The sequence below is a fragment of the Rana temporaria genome, chromosome 2 (assembly GCF_905171775.1).
Source record: "Rana temporaria chromosome 2, aRanTem1.1, whole genome shotgun sequence".
Taxonomy (NCBI): Eukaryota; Metazoa; Chordata; class Amphibia; order Anura; family Ranidae; genus Rana; species Rana temporaria.
In genome coordinates this window covers 222,218,312-222,242,257 of record NC_053490.1, presented here as the reverse complement: position 1 = coordinate 222,242,257, position 23,946 = coordinate 222,218,312, and the positions used below count along the sequence as shown (strand labels likewise).

The window sequence follows — 23,946 nt, the reverse complement described above, 5'->3', positions numbered from 1 at the left end:
CCTGTAATTGTCCTCATGGACACAAAGAATAACATTGAGCCGCTTCTACGTGCAGAACACAAAACTCACGTAGAAGTAGCGATTTTTAAGTCAGTGTGCATGGAGCCTAAAGCATGTAATCACTGAGAAGGTGACACTTGGCCACCAGCCCTTATCCTAACACAGAAGATTTATTATCGAGGGGTGTGTGCTGCAGTCTGATGACACAATTGTCACTATGACCATGGACTGATCCTGCTCATATCGCAATGTTCAGACAGTCCACATCTACTAGTTAGAGGCTAGTGATTGTGCTGGGTGTACAAGAAAAAGGAAAAACAAGAAATGCTGGTTGCCGGTTGGTGCGCTTGTCAGCCGCCTACTATTCTCCAAAGATTTTTAGCTCAAGCTATGATAAAGTAAATATTACGTAAAACAGTCACCAGGATACAAGTTTAAATTGGATTTGTACTCAGCTTGCCAAAAGCCGAAGTGTGTTTCAACACTGCATTGTGACATTTAGAACTCCACGTTAGGGTGTAATTAGATATAACCTTGAGACCTGCAGAACAAGCAAAGACATACACAACCTTGCTTATCACACTAGGTCAAAGTGCAAACATACAATGCATAAAGAAAAGCAGGAGGAGGGGGAAAAATAAAGTTTACACCCAAACAGAAATAGCAGGTTAGAGATTCAACAAAATGAATATCTGCTTCTGTGGTGCTGCATCCCCCACCCCCTATTTTATTTACCTGAACGCTGTCATTCTTAGACGCGAGTTTCACAACTCGCATTCGGCGCTCTATAAGTATTTATTCCAATCCAATCCAATCCAATTCTTCGGCCGGGAACGAGCATACCATTTCTAGCTGGTGTCTCGTGTCCTAATTGGATAGATTGATAGCAGCGCAGCCATTGGCTCCCGCTGCTGTCAATCCAGGGTTTGACAAATTTGCTTGGAATCTAGGAGCCAGCTAAAAAAGTTAGAAGCCAGAAAACGCACCCCGTCCCGACGAGCTTGCGCGCAGAAGCGAACACATACGTGAGCAGCGCCCACATATGTAAACGTTGTTCAAACCACACATGTGAGGTATCACCGCGATTGGTAGAGCGAGAGCAATAATTCTAGCCCTAGAACTCCTCTGTAACTCAAAACATGCAACCTGTAGATTTTTTTAAACGTCGCCTATGGAGATTTTAAAGGGTAAAAGTTTGTCGGCATTCCACGAGCGGACGCAATTTTGAAGCGTGACATGTTGGGTATGAATTTACTCGGCGTAACATTATCTTTCACAATATTTAAAAAAATGGCGATAACTTTACTGTTGTCTTATTTTTTTATTAAAAATGTTGTATTTTTTTTTCCAAAAAAGTGCGCTTGTAAGACCGCTGCGCAAATACGACGTGACAGAAAGTATTGCAACGATCGCCATTTTATTCTCTAGGGTGTTAGGATAAAAAATATATATAATGTTTGGGGGTTCTAATTAGAGGGAAGAAGATGGCAGTGAAAATATGGAAAAATTACATTAGAATTGCTGTTTAACTTGTAATGCTTAACTTGTAATACCAACGGCCACCACCAGAAGGCGCCAGCTCACAGAAGGAAGAGCTGGGGACTTCACAAGGCCGCAAAGCCGCGGCCTCAATTACCGGACATCACGGCCCCCCCCCCCCCCCCCCCCCGCGAACTGGGAAAATGTAAGTTTATCCCTTGCAGTAGGAGAGGAGAAACAGTTTTACTTACCCCATCCTGAAAAAAAGGCATCATTCCCTCTTCTCCATACAATAGAGAGTGGTCCTTTTAGATTAAAGCAAACAATATATAAAATAGTGCCTCAGGTCAGTCCGCCTTATGTGCCCAAACACAAAGGTGCTAGTCCAGCTTGGAAATTAAGAAACCGTGTAAAGGATTATGGATGACTGCACTCAAAATCAAGTCCAATACAGGCGGTCCCCGGGTTACAAACAAGACAGGGACTGTAGGTTTGTGCTTAAAGCGGGAGTTCACCCATTTCTAAAAAATTTTTTTTTCTTCCCCTAGATTCCTGCTCGTTCGGTCTAGGGGAATCGGCTATTTGTATTAAAATAGGTGCAGTACTTACCCGTTTTCGAGCTGCATCTTCTTCCGTCGCTTCCGGGTATGGTCTTCGGGAGCGGGCGTTCCTTCTTGATTGACAGTCTTCCGAGAGGCTTCCGACGGTCGCATCCATCGCGTCACTCGTAGCCGAAAGAAGCCGAACGTCGGTGCGGCTCTATACTGCGCCTGCGCACCGACGTTCGGCTTCTTTCGGAAAATCGTGACGCGATGGATGCGACCGTCGGAAGCCTCTCGGAAACCCGTCAATCAAGAAGGAACGCCCATTCCCGAAGCCCATACCCGGAAGCGACGGAGAGGATGCGTCTCGTAAACGGGTAAGTACTGCACATATTTTTAAATAAATAGCCGATTCCCCTAGTAATAACGAGCAGGAATCTAAGGGGGAAAAGTGCCCTCTAAGGGTGAACCCCCGCTTTAAGTTGAATCTGTTTGTAAAGCAGGCCATACACGATCGAATTTCGAACAAATTTTCTTTTCAAAATCAGAAAATTCGTTTTTCCTTTTGATTCGATTGATGCCACCATTGATTTCCGAAATTCGGCCGACCAAACCTTTATGTTGCCGGGAATATTCGTTTCTCTCCGGGAATATTCTTTTCTTGCACATGCGCATTTTTTTTTCCTATTACATTTCTTGCACGATTCTCCCATCATTGATTAGAAAATCGTTTGTTTTTCAAAAAATTTCCAACATGTCGGATTTCTCAAATTTGTTTGTCGCACGAAAATTGGCTGTTGCTGCAGCCCACTAACGGTGCGAAATTCGTAAGAAAATTCTTTGATATGATTTTTGAAAGAAAATTCTATCGAAATTCAAACCGTGTATGGCCGCCTTAAGTCAGAACAGGTACATTTTGTAAGTGTAGCTCCAACCAAAAAAAAAAAAAGTTTTATGCTTTTTGGATATCATAGGGAAGGGTTCTCTCCCCTGTAACATTTGTTTTGCTGTCTATGTCTCTGTTCAGAAGATTTCACCTCACTTTCTGTCCCTGGATTTTGAAAATGATGGGTTTTTGTGGAAACAAGAATTGGTGATAAAGCATCAGTGGAGACACCTTTTCCCCATAAGAACTCTTACAGGAGAGAATTTCACTTCCTAGGGGTAGATTTCCTCTCACTTCCTGTTGCCTCCTTCCGTTTGTAAGTAGGAGTCGGTTGCAAGTCAAACATTTGCAACCCGTGTACCGCCTGTACTGCAGAAGAACGGAGACTGCTCTGGGCTAAAGCCTCGTATACACTACTAGGTTTTTTTTTTGTTTTTTTTTTATCCATTCTACTGTATAGGATAACGTTTGAGGGGAAGAGAAAGATCAGAAAGAAAAAAAATAAGCCAACATCCCAAAATAGACTGAGGAACAGAGAAAAAAAAGGCCAAGTATATAAGTATATTGATAATTAGGTATAATAGTACCAACAGTGTAAAATCACTATATAAGTTTTATTGAGAAGTACATAAAAAAGCGGCTGATGTATTAATTGATGCATCTACAATATGCACATAGTAACTTACAATTCTACAATGTCCTGATTGGTCTCAGTACCTGTATCGTGACACCTAACAAACCAGAATCAAACGCGTTTTAGAAATATATTCATTCCTTCTTCAGGGGGTGTATACAAGTAGAACAAGGTCACTTATATTATGTAAAAATGCATTGCTTAACCACAGCCGACAAGATTAAAAACAAATAGGGGTGAACATCCTAAAGCCAGGGAGAATTGGCAAGACTGCCACCCAAAGAGGTCAGACAAGGACCACCAGATAACCCACGTCAGCGCTCTCACAAGAGTGATGCCCAAAGAGGAATGATCTGTTGCAGTCTCTAGATCTAGACTGCAACATAAACTTGGTCTCAAAATCCCCATTAGGGTTTTTTTCTCTGTTCTACTATATAGGATATGCCTACAGATCTATATTTACTGAACGCAGAGCTCAATCCCCTTTACAGAGGTACGGCATTTATTTAAACACCAATCAACTGGTACCACGCCAGTCATTAAAGCATCTCTTTCCCTTATAGAGTCTTAGAAAGAGCTGAGCTCAGTTATCTGAGGGCTTGGGGTATAAGCCATCTGGCATCATTGTCCATCACCACTATAACAAGGTCATACTGACCAACCTGTTGAGAATAGGGGCTCATTCATAAAGGGATACCGATACCAATGTGAATGGTTGTCGTTACTGGCATGGGATGCATAGGTGTTCCATGTATCCACGTGCAGGCAGTCCCATTCATGGCTATCATGTATAGTGCAGCAGAAAGTTAACCAAATCAGTATACACATAATTATACCAGCATTGTATGTTATACACATAGAGAAGGGGGAGTAACAAAAAGAAAATAAAGCAATTTGCTTTAAAGTGGAGGTTCCATCAAACAAACTATTTTGCTTTAAACTGTAGCTTACGACTAAAAAAGAAAAAAAAAAAAAAGTTTTTTTTTTTTTTTTTACTCATCTGGAAATGCCTGTTGCTATGCGGTCCCACAAAATCTGCCTTTGAAACCACCTAGGATTCTGACATCATCTCCCTCTAATGCTCCTGGGAAATGTGTGTCATCATTTCCCAGGATGCAGTGCGCTACCCAATTATCACTCCCCATCCAAGACTTCCAGGAAGTAAGTGCCTGTAGGCTTCACAATGCCCACAAGCAAAATGACAACGGTGTAGATATAGTTTTATAAACTATCTTTTTTGAATATCTATGCAGATCGGCCGCGGATTGTAAAATAGTAAGTGACCAGATTTATATTATAAAAACGCAGGATGAAAGGACATACATTTAAAAAATGCTAATTGTGGATGGAACTCCGCTTTAAGTGTCAATATCAGTGCATTTTCTGTGTGACAATTCAACAATGCCATTACAAGTTCTTTATGTTGTTGCGTCAGCTACACCAAATCCCGTTAGAATCATGATAAGCGACTACCTGCCTGGAGTTTTCATGTTCTCTCTGTGCCTGGCTGGGTTTCCTTCCACCCTCAAAACAGTTAGGTCAATTGGTTCCAGTCTAAATTGGTCCTTGTATGTGTATGTATGAATAGGAGTTAGGGACCTTAGATTGTAAGCTCCCTGAGGGCAGCTCTGTGTAAAACTGACAGCGCAATACCTGTATTAAATAAAATGTGCTCACAATATTGTCCAGTAGCCATGCACAGGGCTCTCTTTCAGCGGGAACGTGGGGCAACACAGTTCCAGCGCCCCAGCAATGAATGTATGCAGTGGCAAGGAGTATTGGGGTGTGCTAAAGAATCAGCTGCTGGGGGATGGAGGTTCTTATGTTGCTAGTGGGTCAATTGTTGATGGGTGGATCTACTGTTGAGGGAGAGAAAGATTATTGCTGGGGGGGGGGGGGTCTTATGTTGCTGGTGGTCAGTTGCTGCTGGGAGCAATCTACTGTTTAAGGTAAGTGGCCCATTATGCTTTCTATACCTTTGCAGGAAATAAGGATGAGCTCCAGCGTGTTCCCACAGCCCACATGCAGAGCCCGCCACGGGGTCGGCACTGCGCTGTGCTAATCACAGGCAGACATTGTCCCGATGCGCGGCTGCAGAGATCGAGAAATGTCTCACTTCCTGTGATTAGTGCAGCGCAGTGCCGACTTCCTGGCGGGCTCTGCACGTGGACTGTTCGAATACGCCGGAGCTCATCCTTAGCAGGGAAATAAAAAGTAAAACCCATCAGGGTTTACTTCCTCTTTAAAAAAAAAAAAAAAAAAAAAGCTGATTGGAAATGCAGAGCCGCACCAGGTGTGGCACTCTCCAGTTTTAGTAAATCATCCCCATGTCTCCAAGTGCAAATTTCCCTTTAGGCACAAACTGCAGTAAAAGGACAGACAAGTATAGAACAATCACAAAAGAAATAAAAAAAATGGCAGCACAGCGGCTTCGTGGCTGTCTCCGTAACGCAGCAGCTTCGTGGCTGTCTCCGCAGCGCAGCCGCTTCCTGGCTGTCTCCGCAGCGCAGCAGCTTCCTGGCTGTCTCCGCAGCGCAGCAGCTTCCTGGCTGTCTCCGCAGCGCAGCAGCTTCCTGGCTGTCTCCGCAGCGCAGCAGCTTCCTGGCTGTCTCCGCAGCGCAGCAGCTTCCTGGCTGTCTCCGCAGCGCAGCAGCTTCCTGGCTGTCTCCGCAGCGCAGCAGCTTCCTGGCTGTCTCCGCAGCGCAGCAGCTTCCTGGCTGTCTCCGCAGCGCAGCAGCTTCCTGGCTGTCTCCGCAGCGCAGCAGCTTCCTGGCTGTCTCCGCAGCGCAGCAGCTTTGTGGCTGTCTCGCAGCACTAGGGTGCTTGGTGCAAATCCTCCTCAGGACACTACCTGCATGGAGTGTGCATGTTCTTTCAGTGCTTGTGTAAATATTCTGCGAGTACTCTGGTTTCCTCCCACACTCCAAAGACACACTAGTAGGTTACCTGGCTCCGCTCTAAGATGACCCTGGTATGTGCATTTATGAGATTTTAAGCACCTTGAGGGAAGGGACTGATGTGAAAGTACAGTATATATGTAAAGCACTATATCAATTCTTGTAATAATACTGTTATTACTTTATTTGGCGCTGTAAAATAAATACTGAGCCTGCAGAGAAGTACATGAAGTGTAAAAAAAAATGAACATTGTATATCTTTACTTCTTGTACTATTTGCCTCCTGTGTGAGGAAAGGTAGACAACGCTTAATTGCTGCAACTTAGTAACAGAGTGCAGCCTAATGATATGGAGTCAGTGAACACCTATTTTCCAAATGTTCAGTGATCGCCTTCCTGTTTTGCTGGCCAGATTTCCACTCGGCTTCACACGGCTCTATATGACCTTCAGGATTAGACAGCAACCTTCACAAGAAGTAAACAGTACATATACTAAATGAGCAATCTATTAGAAAGTCAGTGGCATGCACAGCAGGTGTTTATCAACAAATCCGGTGCTCACCGAGGACTTTCCATACCTGAAGATCACACTGTTCTGAAGAGCTGTCCTTCACAAGCAGCAGGGACACAACCAATCAACATTTACCCAGATAGGAGACGAGAGAAAGCCATAGAGCGGCAGCAAGGGTTTACTAAGGACGTTCATATATGTGTATAGTTATGAAGGGTAGCATACATAAGTGCTCGCTACTGTGCCTGTGCTGACAGGCGATAGTGGCTTCCCCCCTCAGTCTCCTGGAATGCGTCTCCTTGGCTGTACGTCACCTTCTCAATGGCCGAAAGGATAAGTGCTCTTATTGGCCTATCAGGAAACGGGTCCTGAGTGACAGGGAGGCGAATCAGTGTGATAATAGCAAATGTTCATTTTCCATCGACACACACAACTGGGTGGGCTCGGAGCGCAGTACTCTGTGCCAAGCCCACCTTTTTTTAAGCCTATTAGAACCTCTGGCTCTAATCACATGCTTTAAATACCCCCCCCCCCCCCCAATAAGAATTCATGTTTCAGTGCCCTCTATGAAGATCAGGCAGCGAGACGCATGGATAGGGGGGGAGTGTCCTTACACCACACTGTTTGGTATTTTATACAAATTTACATTGGAATAGCTTGGATCAATGCAACTATCTATAAAAACTTTACCTGGCCAGTCCCCTTGGAAGCTGGAAATGACTGAAGTAGACACCATTATTGTGAACTCGGGAGGCTGAACGCTTGGCATAGGTGTCATTCAGAGCATGTTTTACATTTTCTGAATGTATGCAAAGAGTTCACTGATTGGACAAGGTGGAGAACATGATGTCACCACACCAACTTGTCCAATCAGAGAATCCTTTGGATTCATTCAAAAAATCTAAAGCAGTGTTTGAATGGCACCCTTGCTGAGCGCCCATCATCTGTGTTTAGTAAGTAGAGTTGCAGCTGTTGAGCATAGGACCCAGAAGCAAATGAAGATCGTTTGAGTAGCTGTGTCTACTTCAGAGATTTCCATCTTCCAGGGGTATTGCCTATAAATAGTTGCACTGGTCCAAACTAGACCAATGTAACCAAGTATAACATACTGATGCATGGAATTCGTCTTAAAAATACCAGTCTACAACACCCGCCACCAAATCACACATTCCAAGGAGGTATCAGGACAATCACTTCCACACTGCACATGCATCATGGCACATCATCAGGGACAAGTCAGGCACATCATCAGGGACAAGTCAGGCACATCATCAGGGACAAGTCAGGCACACCATCAGGGACAAGTCAGGCACATCATCTCTTCCTCTTACTAACTGGATTCTAAGCTCTTCAAGATACCAATAAAGGTGTCATGACCTGTATTTTAATACCCTTTAGGCTAGGTTCACACCTATGCGAATTGAGTGCGGTTTAAACCGCATCTAATTCGCAGGACATTTCAAAATACATTGTTTTCAATGAGGCTGGTTCACATATGTGCGATGCATTCGCACTGCGTATTGCCTCCAAACCGCATGCGGTTTTTATGTCTTGCGGTGCGGCTCAGGTGCGAATTCAGTCCCATTATCTTCTATGGGTACGCATCTAATTCGCACATGTGTTCAGTTCTCTGCAGGAGTTTCTCTCATTCAGCTCAATACAATTCTCCCCCACTCTCCTCTCACCCGGAAGTTCTCCCAGGTCTCCAAATTCGCACCTGATCTGCAGCTAAACCGCAGTTGATCTGCAGAACACCCTCTAGAGAAATCTGCAACGACAACGCAGCTCAAAAAAGCAACGCACTAGTGTGATTCCGGCCTTATAGTTGCTCAATTGATAGTGGATTACCTAATAAATATTCAAGGATTGCAAGTCCATGGACTTCTCCATTTACTTTTCACAAAAAAAGCCAACCCACCCCTCTTCTCCAGACCCCATATAATCGCTTATATATCCTAATTTGATTTCTATGATATCCCATTCGATTATTGCCGTCAACCAGGGTGGATATAGATCAATGATTTTTTTTTTTATCAAATGTATTTAAACCACTTCCATACAGGGCATTTTCACCCCCTTCCTGCCCAGACCAATTTTTAGTTTTCAGCGCTGTCGCACTTTGAATGACAGTTGCGCGGTCGTGCGACATGGCTCCCAAACAAAATTGACACCCTTTTTTCCCCACAAATAGAGCTTTCTTTTGGTCCTCCTATTGAAAACCTAAGAAAATAACACAAAAGTATTCAACTGCAGTACAAAATTTACTGCCATGCTGAAAACTTTTGGGGTGTTCATGCTCAAAGCAACATAGAAAGCCTTGATTCCAAACAACTCCCCATAAGTGTCAGATTGCCATTAAAAGTGCCCAGACTCAGTTATTCATGGCCGATTACTCAGCATCAGGAGTGTGAATTGCAAAAGTCTTTTTTACGTCAATTGTTCGAAGCTAGGATCTTGCTTCATGTGTGATAGAATTGCTCAATTTACTGCTACTGTAGAAATTAAATGTAGGCACGTCTACACTATTATTCACTTTTTATGAACTTCACACAGTGATTACAAAGTAGATCTTTCCTACAATTCATTGTAAAAAATAAACCTCTTGCTGCTTTTGTTTATAATATATATACCCTATTTATCTTCATTATAGCGTGCACCGGCGTATAGCGCGCACCCCCAACCTAGAAGGGACATTTAAAAAAAAAAAAAAAAAAGAAAAAAAAAAAGAATACTTACAGTTTGAATGCCCCTCGTCGGTGTCTTGCCCGGCGTCCATCAGCGGCCTTGTCCGGTCCGGCGTCCGTCTGCAGCCTCAGTGGTGTCCCCCTCCCACGCGCGTCTACTCTCGCATAAAGGCTAGGAGGCGGCACAGGGCGCGAGCGGAGCCGAGTGTACCGCGCTTGGTATATTTCGGCGGTGGCGTTCAAACACAGCGCGAGAAGCGGGTATCGGCGTATATCGCGCACCTACGATTAGGGGAAAAAAGTGCGCGGTATACGCCGATAAATACGGTATATATTATCACAGTTGTGCTCATAACTTTACATACCCTGGCAAAATTTATGATTTCTTGGCCATTTTTCAGAGAATATGAATAAATCAAAAACTTTTCTTTTTAACTCATGGTTAGCGTTTGGCTTAAGCCATTTATTATCAATCAACTGTGTTTACTCTTTTTAAATCATAATGGCAACAGAAACAGTTTACATACCCTGGTGATTTTGGCCTGATAACATGCACACAAGTTGACACAAAGGGGTTTGAATGGATATTAAAATGTAATGATCCTCACCTGTGATTTTTTTGATTGTAATTAGTGTGTGTGTGTGTGTGTGTGTGTGTGTGTGTGTGTGTGTGTGTGTGTGTGTGTGTGTGTATAAAATATCAATGAGTTTCTGGACTGCTGACAGACCCTTGCATCTTTTATCCAGTGCTGTACGGACGATTCCGAGTCATAAGAAAAGCAAAAGAATTATCAAAAGGATCTGCAGGAAAATGTAGTTGAACTGTATAAAACAGGAAAGGGATATAAAAAGATATCCAAGGAATGGAGAATGCCAATCAGCAGTGTTCAAACTCTAATCAAGAAGTGGTAAATGAGGGGTTCTGTTGAAACCAAACCACGGTCAGGTAGACCAACTAAAATTCCAGCCACAACTGCCAGGAAAAAATTGTTAGGGATGCAAAGAAAAACCTTAGTTAGACTTACCGGTAACGGGATTTCTACGAGTCTTTCAGGACAGCACCTGAAGAGAGCGCAGCTCCACCCACTTCCCAGGAAACACTGCAGTCGTTCCTTTAAATCCCGTACACTTTCACCATGGCCTCAGTTGTTATCGAGTACCTCCGGCCATGCTGAAAATAGATAAGCAGAACATAGCAACCATACGTATTAGCATTTATAAAACAAAGGGAGGGTTATCGGTGCTGTCCTGAAAGACTTGTAGAAATACCGTTACCGGTAAGTCTAACTGAGGTTTTCTCACATCGTCTTTCAGGACAGCACCTGGAGATGATAACCGAGTACTTACTCTTAGGGTGGGACCACCGCTTGCAGGACCTTCCTGCCAAATGATTGCTCCACTGCTGCGAGCAAATCCATCCTGTAATGACGAGCAAAGGTGGAGTAACTCGTCCATGTGGCTGCTTTGCAGATACGTTCTGGTGAAGCCCCAGCTCGTTCTGCCCAGGACGTTGCTACGGCCCACGTTGAATGGGCCACTACCCCTGTGGGAGGTTCTATTCCCATAGCCCTGTAAGCTTCCTGAATAGCCATCTGGAGCCACCTACCAACAGTGTTTTTAGAAGCTCCGTAGCCCTTACGAGGTCCAGAAAATAAGACAAAAAGAGAATTGGATCTTGTGCTCTATGGAACATTGACGCCACTTTAGGTAGGAAACCCGGATCTGTTCTCAAAACCACCCGATCTGGGAAGATTGTCAGAAAAGGCTCAATAATGGATAATACTTGAAGCTCACTGACCCATCTAGCTGAGGTGACCGCTACCAAGCAATGTCAGTTTCAAGGTCCATAACTTAATTGTGGCTTCCTCTGGTGGTTCAAAAGGTCTTTTCGTCAGACCTTGCAGAACAACTGATAAATCCCATTTGGGAAAAAAATTAAATGGTAATGGCCTAGTCCTAGCTAGTGCCTTGAAAAATCTAATGATATAAGGATCTAGAGATTGCCTTCTCTCCAGAAAAATGAATAGCGCAGCTACCTGAGCCTTTAAGGTGCTGGCTGCCAAACCTCTATCCATCCCGTCCTGTAAAAATTCCAGAACGGAAAGGTTGACCTGTGGAGAGCAATTTTTAGAATCGCACCAGGAATTAAAAACTTTCCAGGTCTTAAAAAAAATACCTTTTGTAACTTTCTTTCTGCTATTTAGCAGGAGTACAAATTAAACGATTGGACAAACCCTTATTTTTCAGGATTTGCTCCTCAGTAACCAAACCACAAGTTTGAGATGACCTACGTTGGGATGTAGAAGGGGACCATAAGTCAGTAGGTCCCTTCGGACTGGTAGTAGCCAATGAGACTCTACCGCTAGCTTCAGTAGGACTGAAAGCCAGGGCCTCGTGGGCCAATACGGGGCTACTAGAATTAGAGTCGTCCTTTCTCCCTGTAGTTTCTTGAGTACCAATGGGATCATTTGTACCGGGGGAAAAGCGTAACAGAAGCGGAAGGACCAGCGCTGAGCCAGTGCGTCCAGGCCTTCCACTTGGTCCTGTCTGTTGAGGGAGAAGGAGAGTGGAACCTTTGCATTTGTTTGTGATGCAAACAGGTCTATTTGAGGGGTTCCCCACCTGTCTACTATTCTCTGAAAAACCTCCGGGTTTAGGCTCCACTCGGACTCCAGCACCCTTCTTCTGCTCAAAAAGTCCGCTAGATGATTCAGGTTGCCCTTCAGGTGCACTGGGGTCAAGGATGCAACATTGTCCTCTGCCCGAGACAGAGTTTGCAGGGCCAGGCTCTGGAGACACCCGCTTCTTGTGCCCCCTTGCCTTGAAATATATGCCACTGCCGTGGCATTGTCTGACAATACTTGGATGTGTTGGCCCCGGATTGTCCGACTGAAGGCCCACAGCCCCAGAAAATGGCTCTTAGCTCCCTCCAATTGGAGGACTTCCTGGACTCCTCCCTTGACCAGGGCCCCTGGGCCATCTGGTCCTCGAGATGTGCGCCCCACCCCCAGGAGCTCGCATCCGTCGTTAGGATTTTTGCCGTGGGGAAGGTCCATAACAGGCCTAGATTCAAGTTTGTTTGTCTCCTCCACCACCACAACTTCCTTTTTGCTGGAGATGGGATCTTGAACTGTTTCTCCAGCAACAGTCCGTAGGTCCAATTTTGCAAGATCGCCTGTTGGAGGTCTCTTGCATGGAGGCGGACCCACTGAACTGCTGGGATTGAGGCTGTGAGTAGCCCCAGTGTGGACATGGCTGCCCGAACAGTCACCGATAGATTTGTCTGTACTCTTTTTAACGCCGCCTGTACTTTTACTATTTTTTCCTCCGGGAGGAAAATTCTTTCCTGTACTGAATCTATGACGTAGCCCAGAAAAAGGATTACCTGAGAGGAAATTAGGTTTGATTTTTCCCTGTTCAAAATCCAACCCAAACCTTCTAAATGACTCTGAGTCCTCTTCAAATCCCTGTACAACAGGTCTTTTGAACTGGAGAACAACAGGAGGTCGTCCAGATATGGTATCACAGACACTCCCTCCAGTCTGAGTGGTGCCAACGCCTCTGCCACGATCTTTGTAAAAATCCTGGGGGAGGAGGAGAGACCGAATGGGAGGGCCCTGAACTGAAAGTGTTTCACCACTCTCCCTGTTCTGATTGCCAGACGCAGGTATCGCTGAGATGTAGATTTTATTGGCACATGCAGGTATGCGTCCCTCAGGTCTATGGAGGCAAAAAAGCATCCTGTGGGAAGAAGCTATCTCACTGAGTAAATTGTGTCCATTCAAAACTTTTTGTATCGAATCGATCGGTTTAGGATCTTCAAGTTCAGTATCAGTCTGAATTTTCCCGTTTTTTTCACTAAAAATATATGTGGGAATAACACCCTAGACCTTCCTCTTGCTGGGGTACAGGGGTGATTACCTTCTGCTGAAGGAAATCTGTTTTAAGGACATTATCGCCAGAGACTTTTCCTGATCTCTGGGTAACTGTGTCACATAAAAGCGAGACAGTGGGCTTTCTGAAAACTCCAGTGCGTAGCCCTCCGTAATTATCTTGAGCATTAACGCACTGGATGTTGCCTCCTCCCACTGTGGAAGAAACGACTGGAGCTGTCCTCCCACAGCCAGGAGACCGTCACTGGGTTTTTTCGGGTTGGCTGGGGGGACGGAACAACACCCCAGGCTTCCCTCGACCTCTCTGGGACCGCCAAGATTTCTTTGGTGTTTCTTTTGAATCCTGGGTCTGGTGAAAAGGACAAAAATTCTTTTTGGTTTGTGGCACCACCTTTTTAAAAGGAAACGCTTTTTTCCTGTCTGCCGTTCCATCTAGAACTGCGTCCGGACCGGGACCGAAAACTAGGTCCCCCTCAAAAGGTAGACCACACAGCTTAACCTTCGAAGCTGAATCACCCGACCAGGTTTTAACCCATAATGCCCTTCTGCCCGAATTAACCACTTCCATACCAGGCACTTACACACCTTCCTGCCCAAGCCAATTTTCAGTTTTCAGCGCTGTCGCACTTTGAATGACAATTGCGCGGTCATGCTACACTGTACCCAAATTTTTTTTTATCATTTTGTTTCCACAAATAGAGCTTTCTTTTGGTGGTATTTGGTTACCTCTGCGATTTTTATTTTTTGCGCAACAACTAAAAAAAGACCGAAAATGTTGAAAAAAATAAAGTTTATTTTTTTCTGTTATTTTTTTTGTGAATAAGTAAGTTTTCTTCTTCGATTACGGGCACTGATATGGCGGCACTGATGGGCACCAGTGAGGCGGCACTGATGGGCAATCATAGGCGCCACTGATGGGCACTGGGCATGGGTAGGCACTGGGCATGGATGGGCACTGATGGATACTGAGGGGTGGCACTGATGGCATTGCTGGGCATCACTTGTGCCCATTTGTGGGCACTTTTTATTTTTTCCTGCCCCTTCCCTGGTGGTCCAGTGTGGGCTTCCCTGGTGGTCCAGTGTGGGCATCCGAGGGGGAACTGCGCTGATAAACAATCAGCGCGACCCCCCCTGTCAGGAGAGCCACCGATCGGCTCTCCTCTACTCACGTCTGTCAGACGCGAGTGAGGAAGAGCCATCAACGGCTCTTCCGGTTTACATCGTGATCAGCCGTGATTGGACACGGCTGATCACGTGGTAAAGAGCCTCCGCCAGAGGCTCTTTACCGATATTGGAGATGCAGGGTTTCAGACTGACACCCTGCATCACCAATCGACCCACTGCACGCCCCCCCAGGCGCGCACCGGCATGAAATCCTGCAGGACGTCAATAGACGTCCAGTCAGGATTTCACAACCACTTCCCGGACGTCAATTGTATATTGACCAGGCGGGAAGTGGTTAAAGCCGAAGACCTAGCGGACATCCTCACCGACTCGGCTGAGGCGTCTGCCATGTAGCCTACTGCCCTTTGTAGGACTGGAAGAGACTCTAGTAGGTCTTTGCGAGAAGTTCCTGCCTCAATATGACCTCTTAGCTGTTCTAGCCAATGTTCTAGGTTCCTGGCTACTACCGTAGATGCCATAGCAGGTTTGAGGTTAGTCAGTGTGGAATCCCAAGCTTTCTTCAATAATGAGTCAGCTCTTGTCCATGGTGTCCTTTAAGGCCCCCATGTCCTCAAAGGCCAAGTCGGTGTTACGTGATACCTTTGAGAATGCTGCATCAAGTTTGGGTTTCTTGTTCCAAACTTGTGCCTGATCCTCATCAAATGGAAATCTCCTTTTAAGAGACCTGGAGAAGAAGGGAGCCCTCTCCTGGTCCTTCCATTCCCTCTTAATGGATTCTGACAAAACCTTATGTACAAGGAATGCTCGATGTTTAACTTTATCCATACCCCGGTACATTTTGTCGTGCAGAGACAACTGGGCCTTATCTTCCTTAATATTAAGGGTAGTGTGTATGGTCTTCAAAAGGTCATCTACCTCCTCTAAAGACAACTTATAACGGGAGGAAGATGCCTCTTTTTCTTCATCTTCCTCTTCCCCTGACCCTGAAGCTATGCTACCTGCATAACGGTTTGTGCCACGAACCCTTTAGGCCCCGTACACACGACCAAACATGTATGCTGAAACTGGTCCGCGGGCCAGTTTCAGCATACATGTTCGGTCGTGTGTAGGCACGAGCGGGCCGAATTCCAGCAAACATTTGCCCGCCGGGCCTTTTCCCAGCGGGCAAATATTCCTGGACGTGTTTTAAAACCGTTCGCTGGAATCCTGCCCGCTCGGACATGTACGGTCGTCAGTACAGACCTACCGTACATGTCCAGCCGCCCGCCGTCCCTCGCATGTGTCGAATGACTTCGACGCATGCGTGGAAGCCTTTAAATGGCAGGCCCGTCTCCGCGTCATCGTCGCGGCGGCGACGACGCGGACACGCCCCGCGTATTGTTTACGTGCGGACTTCTGTACGATGGTTAGTACAACCATCGTACAGAAGCCCTCTGGCAGGCATGTACGGTGAAAACGGTCCGACGGACCGGTTTCATCGTACATGTTTGCTCGTGTGTACCGGGCCTTAGGGAAGTTTTACAAGCGGCACACCGTTTTTTAGGGGGAGGTAAAGCATCTTTAAGTTTTTCTTTTGATTTCTGAAATAGACAAAAAACAACAACACTTTATTAACATTTGTGTACTAGTCCCCATGCAACTTTAAACAACAGTCAGTGAACAAAAAACAAAACCAATTCCCATCACTGCTGCAACAAACAAACACTCTCCCAGAGACGTCACCTGTGAGTGTGAGGCAGGCTCCCTTCCCCCATATGGGGAGGAAAGGAGGGACACAAAAAACATACATAGCCCAGGCAATGTACTGGAGACCACTGTCTCTGCCTACCTGGGCTGGGCTGGTGCTCTTGGCTCCTGCTCCCGCCACCTCCGCTGTCTCTTCTGGCTGCATATTCCCAGTAAGGCAGCAGACGTCTGGCAGCTTTATTTTGATTTTTCCCGGTCATTCTCGCCGCCGCGAGGACCGGAAATGCACCACCGAGGTCGCCTTCCCTTCTGCGCTCCAGCGTCCGGAACCGGAAGCCGCCGCGCACCGCCGGAAGTCCCGCCCTGTCCGGCAGTGACATCACCCGCCACTCGGACCGGACCACCGCAAGCCAGGAGAGAAGCCTATAACCCAGCCACCTCCTTCAGCTCACGCCGCCCGGCCTATAGGAGCGGAACCTCCGCCGGCCTGTGCCCTCGCCAGGCTCGAGAAGAAGAAGCACGGGAACATCCCCCACCGTCAGGGGGCATGTTGGGTTAGCCTTACAAGGAAAAAAAAAACGATACACAGGTATGCCTTAGCCACCTCCACCTGGAGAGAGTGCAGCACACCACTGGTTCCCTGCAGCGCTTCCACCATGGCCGGAGGAAACACTACAACTGAGGCCATGGTGGAAGTGTACAGGATTTAAAGGAACGACTGCAGTGTTTCCTGGGAAGTGGGTAGAGCTGCGCTCTCTCCAGGTGCTGTCCTGAAAGACGAGGTGAGAAAACCCACAAATAACTTCAGGTGAAATACAGGACTCTCTGAAAACATGTGGTCTGGCCGTTTCAAGATGCACAATAAGGAGGCACTTGAAGAAAGATGGGCTGCATGGTCAAGTCGCCAGAAGAAAGCCATTACTATGCAAATGCCACAAAGTAAGCCGCTTACACTTCGCCAAACAGCACAGAGACAGGACTCAAACCTTCTGGCACAAAGCCATTTGGAGGGATGAGGCCAAAATTTTGCTTTTTGGCCACAACCATAAACGCTACATTTTGAGAGGATAAGAAGGCCTATGATGAAAGGTACAGAGGAAATTTGGTCAAAATGGATGGCAATATGAATGCAGTATGTTATCAAAAAATACTGGAGGAACATTTGCATTCATCAGCCAGGAAGCTGCGCATGGGACGTACTTGGACATTCCAACATGACAATGATCCAAAACACAAGGCCAAGTTGACCCGTCATTGGCTACAGCAGAATAAAGGGAAGGTTCTGGAGTGGCCATCTCAGTCTCCTGACCTCAATATCATTGAGCCACTCTGGGGAGATCTCAAACGTGCAGTTCATGCAAGACAGCCCAAGGATTTACAGGAACTGGAGGCTTTTTCCCCAAGAGGAATGGACAGCTTTACCATCTGAAGATAAAGAGCCTCATCCACAAAAGACTTCAAGCTGTCATTGATGTTAAAGGGGGTAATACAAGTTATTAAGAACTAGGGTGTGTAAACTTTTGATCAGGGTCATTTGGGTAGTTTCTGTTGCCATTATGATATACAAAAAAAAAAAGGAGTAAACACAGTTGATTGATAATAAATGGCTTCAGCCAAACACTAACCATGAGTGGAAGAAAAGTTTTTGTGTTATCAACTTATGAGCACAACTGTTTGTATATATAAACAAACACTGCATATGTGTATTCTTTGTATACATTGATAACACTAGTGAATACAGATACAATGTCCCATTGGTTAAACAAAGTAACAAATGTAGGCATTTATAGTTACAGTGTATCTGAATCCAAAAGTTTGTTTTATTAGTTTTTGGATATTATAAAGGAAAGTTTAGAATCCCTGTGAGTTTTTAGTGCTGTCTGTCTCCCTGCTGGAGTGAGTCGTTCTTTGTATTTGTCCTTGTGATTAACATATCCAGAACACATGCTTATTTGCGCGTTTGCATACAGCGTCGTCCGACGTTTTTGTACTGCGACGTTTTTTATTTTAGCCAATAGGAAAAATGATCATCTTTTCATCACTTGTTGCTATGTTGGTAGATTTTTTTTATCTTCTGCCTGGGTGAAATGTTCTATTGATTAAAGCGACGAAACGCCCGTAGCAAACGCTCGTTGTCGCGCTAGTTGCTTGAATCAAGCATTTCCATTACTTTCTATGGGAAATGGAAACGCTCAAAAACGACCAAACCGCCCGATACGCATGACAAAAAAGGGTCCGGAACTTGTTTGAGCTTCAGGCGTTCGGCGTCAGGCGTTTTGGAGTGGAGATGTGAACCATCTCCATAGGGAATAATGTATTTTTTTCCCTCTAGCGTTTTTGAGCGTCAGGTGACAAAAACGCTAAGGTGTGAATGCAGCCTAACAAAGAAATCAAGGGAAGGTCTTCAGTCGGGAACACTCATTGTGGTGGCAGCTATAGACATGTTTGCACTATACTGCACTATATTGCATTTTATTATGTGATGTGTCAAGCTGCGTTACGGTAGTCTGTTCATTTTGATAGGGCACCAGTGTAGCAGAACTTATGCCTGCAGTTGTGTTTTCACTTTGGCACACCATAACCCACCTTGTGGTTTAGTACAGTGCACTGTAGCCCAGGTGTATTGTGTACATATGCCAAGCTGCCATTCAGGATGTACAAAAATGCACATACACCTTGGGTTGCAGTGTGCTGAGATAAAGTTGGTGGTATGTACTGCATGTGTTAGTGCTGCACACGGAGGCCTATTTTACACTGTTAGCCATTTGAAGAGAGATCCGCACTGGATCTCTTTTCAGAGGGTATTTGACAGGAGTTGAGGAAGCATTATGTCCCCCTAAAAGCCTGCACCGCCACCCTATTCAGCTGAGGTAGACTGGGCAGTACTAGGGGTTTAATTCTTGCCTTGGCCGTAGCTAGGGACAGATGAGACTGGTTACGCCCAGGGCTGCTCACTGTCCCTAATCACAGGTAGAGGCTCTCTATACAAATACATGTAGACACCTGTGGAGGCTTTTTCCTGTCCACAGCTAATCAGAAAAACATGGCGGTACAAGCTGCAGTCATACTCAGATCTGACGGTGTTCAGCCATGAGAATGAGGCCTTAAAAAGGAGTACTTTAAAAAAGTAACTTAAAAAGGGTAAACAAGGTTTTATCATTTTGTTTGTTATGATGAAATAATTGTATTATAAACTGAATTGCAGAAATGGAAAATTTTGTATATGGAAAAAATAACAATAAAGAGAGATTGAAAACAAAAGTAACATTACGGCACTTTATTTAGAGTCCCAGTGCCCAGCCTGCAGCCAAGTTTCTAACTCAGGAACAGGGATGGACAATATCAATTAAATGGCTTTCTACTAGCTCTATGATTTATTCTGTTTATTTCACCATTCATTATTTTTTCTGTATTTCTTTCTTCGATCCTTTATAATGGATGTATATCAAATGTGGTACAGGTAATTTATATGTAAGGGACAGTTTCTTATGTGGTGTCCTCAATCTCTGTCTGCCCCCAGTCTCGAAGGTAACAATTGTTGTAAAACACACACACACACACACACACACACACACACCACAATATACAATGGTGAGGAAGGGCAGAGAGCACAAGAGAGAGAGGTCGGAGGATGTGTATGGACACACCACTATCATACAACAAAATAAGACATTGTTATCCGACACCTCTTTTATCTTTCATATAAAACACAAAGGGCCCGTTCACACTTGTGCAGAGATCGGAGGTTTTCTGAAAAAAATATTTTTTCCTATAAGTTTTGTAAGTTCAGTGGGAAAAAGGCATGCAATGTGTATACTGTTCTGATTTTGCACCTAACAACGGTCTCCTTCTCTTAGTAACTAGCTTTCCATTGGCTAGAACTAAAAAGCCTAGGACTGGAAAATGTGGGAAAAACAAAAACTCCAGAAAGAAGACACTCGTGCTCAAGAGTGAATCCAGGCTAGTCTTTCCTTTTAAAAGAGGATCTTCAGCACCCCAAATAAAAGACAAGAACATTAAAAGCCAGCAGCTACAAATACTGCAGTTTCTGAATTTTAATAAAAGGGCACCTATCTGGCCAGGGATCCAGCGCTGCCCTCATCCGGGCTGGTTCTTCGCCAGTCTTCAGGCACCACCCAATCAACTGCAGCCAGGACCTCCCTACCCCACAGCTGAATGCACACAAAGGAGTGGAGATGCTGGTGACATCATTGACCTAATATGGCCAGACCCGAGCTTATCCAAAAGCTGGATACAAATATGGCAGGTTCAGTAGGAACGACCAAATTTGGATCTATGTATGGCCAATCAATTTCTGTTTCATGGAAACGCTGGAATAACCTTGGTCGATCGGCAGCTCTAGACCATAGGCAATCTAGGGTGGGCTGCACCCCCCCCCTCCGGATTTCCCTTGTGCCCCTCCAGGCTGGCTACCCCATGGATATTGTGCCTGGTCACTGAGATCCTCTCCCCATCCCACACTAAGAACATGGGGAGGGGAGCCTGGAGCAGGGAAGTAAATGAAGAGTCTGGAGAGAAGTAACAGCGACTGTGTTGTGCTCTCCCTCTCCTGTCATTCCAGCACTCTTCCATACAGCAGGTGACACCAGATCCAAAGATTGGACCATACACCATATGATTACCACCCCCTAAGACCTCCAAAGTCGTATTTTTTGGCAGCAAAAAAATGTGGATGGGGGAAGGGTAATCATACTGTGTACAGTCTGATCTATAGATCCCTGTGTCATGTGCTGTATGGCGGACTGCAGGTATGACATATGGGGGAGGGATTTTTTGCTAGGAGGGGGGATATTTGGTAGGAGGGGGGGATTGGGAGGATGTGTGCTAAGAGGGGGTGGGGAGATTATGATTAGGAGGAGGAATATGCGGAATTTGACCCCCTGTCCTCCGTCCTGACTACTGTACACTGACACACTTTCTCCCTGTCCTCCGGACTACTATCTACCTTTCCTCCATCCTACTGACCCTGTGTACTCTGTCCTGCTGACCCCTATCCTCCACCCTGCTGACCCCTGTACACTGGTCATACTTATCTCATGTCCTCCATCCTGCTGATCCCTGTCCTCCCACCCTTTTGACCACTCTTCTCTGCCATACTGACCCCTAGGCTCTGCCCTGCAGACCCTTCTCCTGTACCATGCTGATCCTTGTCCTCTGCCCTGATAACCCCCGCCCTCTACCCTGCTGACCCCCTTTACACTGCTCTACAAACTAATGGCATCTGTGCACTGCCCTACACGCTGCTGACTCCCTGTGCCCTGTCCTATTGACTCCTATACACTGCCTTGCTGATCCCCTGTGCCCTGTCCTATTGACTCCTATACACTGCCCTGCTGATCCCCTGTGCCCTGTCCTATTGACTCCTATACACTGCCCTGCTGATCCCCTGTGCCCTGTCCTACTGCCTCCTATACACTGCCCTGCTGATCCCCTGTGCCCTGTCCTACTGCCTCCTATACACTGCCCTGCTGATCCCTTGTGCCCTGTCCTACTGCCTCCTATACACTGCCCTGCTGATCCCCTGTGCCCTGTCCTACTGCCTCCTACATATTGCCTTGCTGATCCCCTGTGCCCTGTCCTATTGACTCCTATACACTGCCCGGCTGATCCCCTGTGCCCTGTCCTACTGCCTCCTATACACTGCCCTGCTGATCCCCTGTGCCCTGTCCTACTGCCTCCTACATATTGCCTTGCTGATCCCCTGTGCCCTGTCCTATTGACTCCTATACACTGCCCGGCTGATCTCCTGTGCCCTGTCCTACTGCCTCCTATACACTGCCCTGCTGATCCCCTGTGCCCTGTCCTACTGCATCCTACATATTGCCTTGCTGATCCCCTGTGCCCTGTCCTATTGACTCCTATACACTGCCCGGCTGATCCCCTGTGCCCTGTCCTACTGCCTCCTATACACTGCCCTGCTGATCCCCTGTGCCCTGTCCTACTGCCTCCTACATATTGCCTTGCTGATCCCCTGTGCCCTGTCATACTGCCTCCTATACACTGCCCTGCTGATCCCCTGTGCCCTGTCCTACTGCCTCCTATACACTGCCCTGCGGATCCCCTGTGCCCTGTCCTACTGCTTCCTATACACTGCCCTGCGGATCCCCTGTGCCCTGTCCTATTGACTCCTATACACTGCCCTGCTGATCCCCTGTGCCCTGTCCTACTGACTCCTATACACTGCCCTGCTGATCCCCTGTGCCCTGTCCTATTGACTCCTATACACTGCCCTGCTGATCCCCTGTGCCCTGTCCTATTGACTCCTATACACTGCCCTGCTGATCCCCTGTGCCCTGTCCTATTGACTCCTATACACTGCCCTGCTGATCCCCTGTGCCCTGTCCTACTGCCTCCTACAGTATACACTGCCCTGCTGATCCCCTGTGCCCTGTCCTATTGACTCCTATACACTGCCCTGCTGATCCCCTGTGCCCTGTCATATTGACTCCTATACACTGCCCTGCTGATCCCCTGTCCTATTGACTCCTATACACTGCCCTGCTGATCCCCTGTCCTATTGACTCCTATACACTGCCCTGCTGATCCCCTGTCCTATTGACTTCTATACACTGCCCTGCTGACCTTGAATCCTCTGCCCCCCCCCCCCCCGTTATATTTAATTGCACCCCCACATCAGACAGGCTAGATCTGGCCCTGCTGCAGACACTGATCGGTGTATTCTGACAGCCAAGGGGTCCCCACTGTCAGAATATAATGGTACAACAGGAAGGATGGATTCCTCCATCCACTTTATTTGTGTGGATAGGGGAATCTGTTTATTTCCCTTGTGATCAGCTTCGCTGGCAGATCAATAAGAGATGAAGCATCTATAGGCAGCCTTAGTATAAGGAAAATGATAAAGAATATAATAATATGCAGTAACAAAGTGTCTTTGTATAGAGACCTGTGTGATTCCAATGTCACATACTACAATGATCTCACCCTCTGGACAGAAATAATTCATAGAATGCTGATTATTTCCCTAGGTGAGATCAATAAAAGTCCACATTCCAGCATGTGTGATGGTAATGACTGCTCACCCTCCATGTGCACAGCCCACCTGTCAGCTGACAATACATGCAGATAAGAGCCAATCATAATGCATACAGATAAGAGCCAATCATAGGACTTACCAAGAAGCGGGTGGACCCCGTGCCCTGATCGATGGCCCCCACTAGTGGCCCCAGGGCGATTCTATTGGAGGCAGCCATTCTCCTTGTAGTGTGACCCGAGATGACTGATCGGCCGACCTCTCCACTACACGCTGCCGGGTGTGCCGGGCTTCCACACAACCATGCCACACAGCTTGTGACATCAATGGGCGCTGACTCGGCTCTGCCAATCAGAGACCGGGGGTGTGCGAGCGCCGACGTCACCCGGCTTCCCACTGGCTCTTCATCCATGCTGGCCGCTCGCCTGTGTGTGTGTATAGGTGTGACGTCACTCAGCAGACAGCCAGCCGGGGAGCAGGACACAGAGGGCAAAGTGCCAGGAGCTGTGTGTAGATGTCTGTGGGTTCAAGCACTGGCATTCTTCATTGCCAATTAACAGAGGGCTCTCCTAGGTTATTCAAATAACCCCTCTGCCAG

At 46.4% G+C, this 23,946-nt stretch overlaps 1 protein-coding gene across 4 annotated transcripts in view; it reads right to left on the bottom strand.

The window, feature by feature from the left end:
- Window positions 1–23,707, bottom strand: part of GK (glycerol kinase) — a 133,963-nt gene extending 110,256 nt beyond the window's left edge. The window contains exon 1 of one of the 4 annotated variants that reach the window (XM_040336491.1): window positions 23,491–23,707. In XM_040336491.1, coding sequence (XP_040192425.1) covers window positions 23,491–23,568 — 78 coding nt within the window. In that variant the 5' untranslated portion in view covers window positions 23,569–23,707. The remainder of the gene's footprint in view (window positions 1–23,490) is intronic. The other 3 variants (XM_040336489.1, XM_040336493.1, XM_040336490.1) reach the window with 3 other exon arrangements.
- Between the last annotated feature and the right edge of the window lie 239 nt (window positions 23,708–23,946).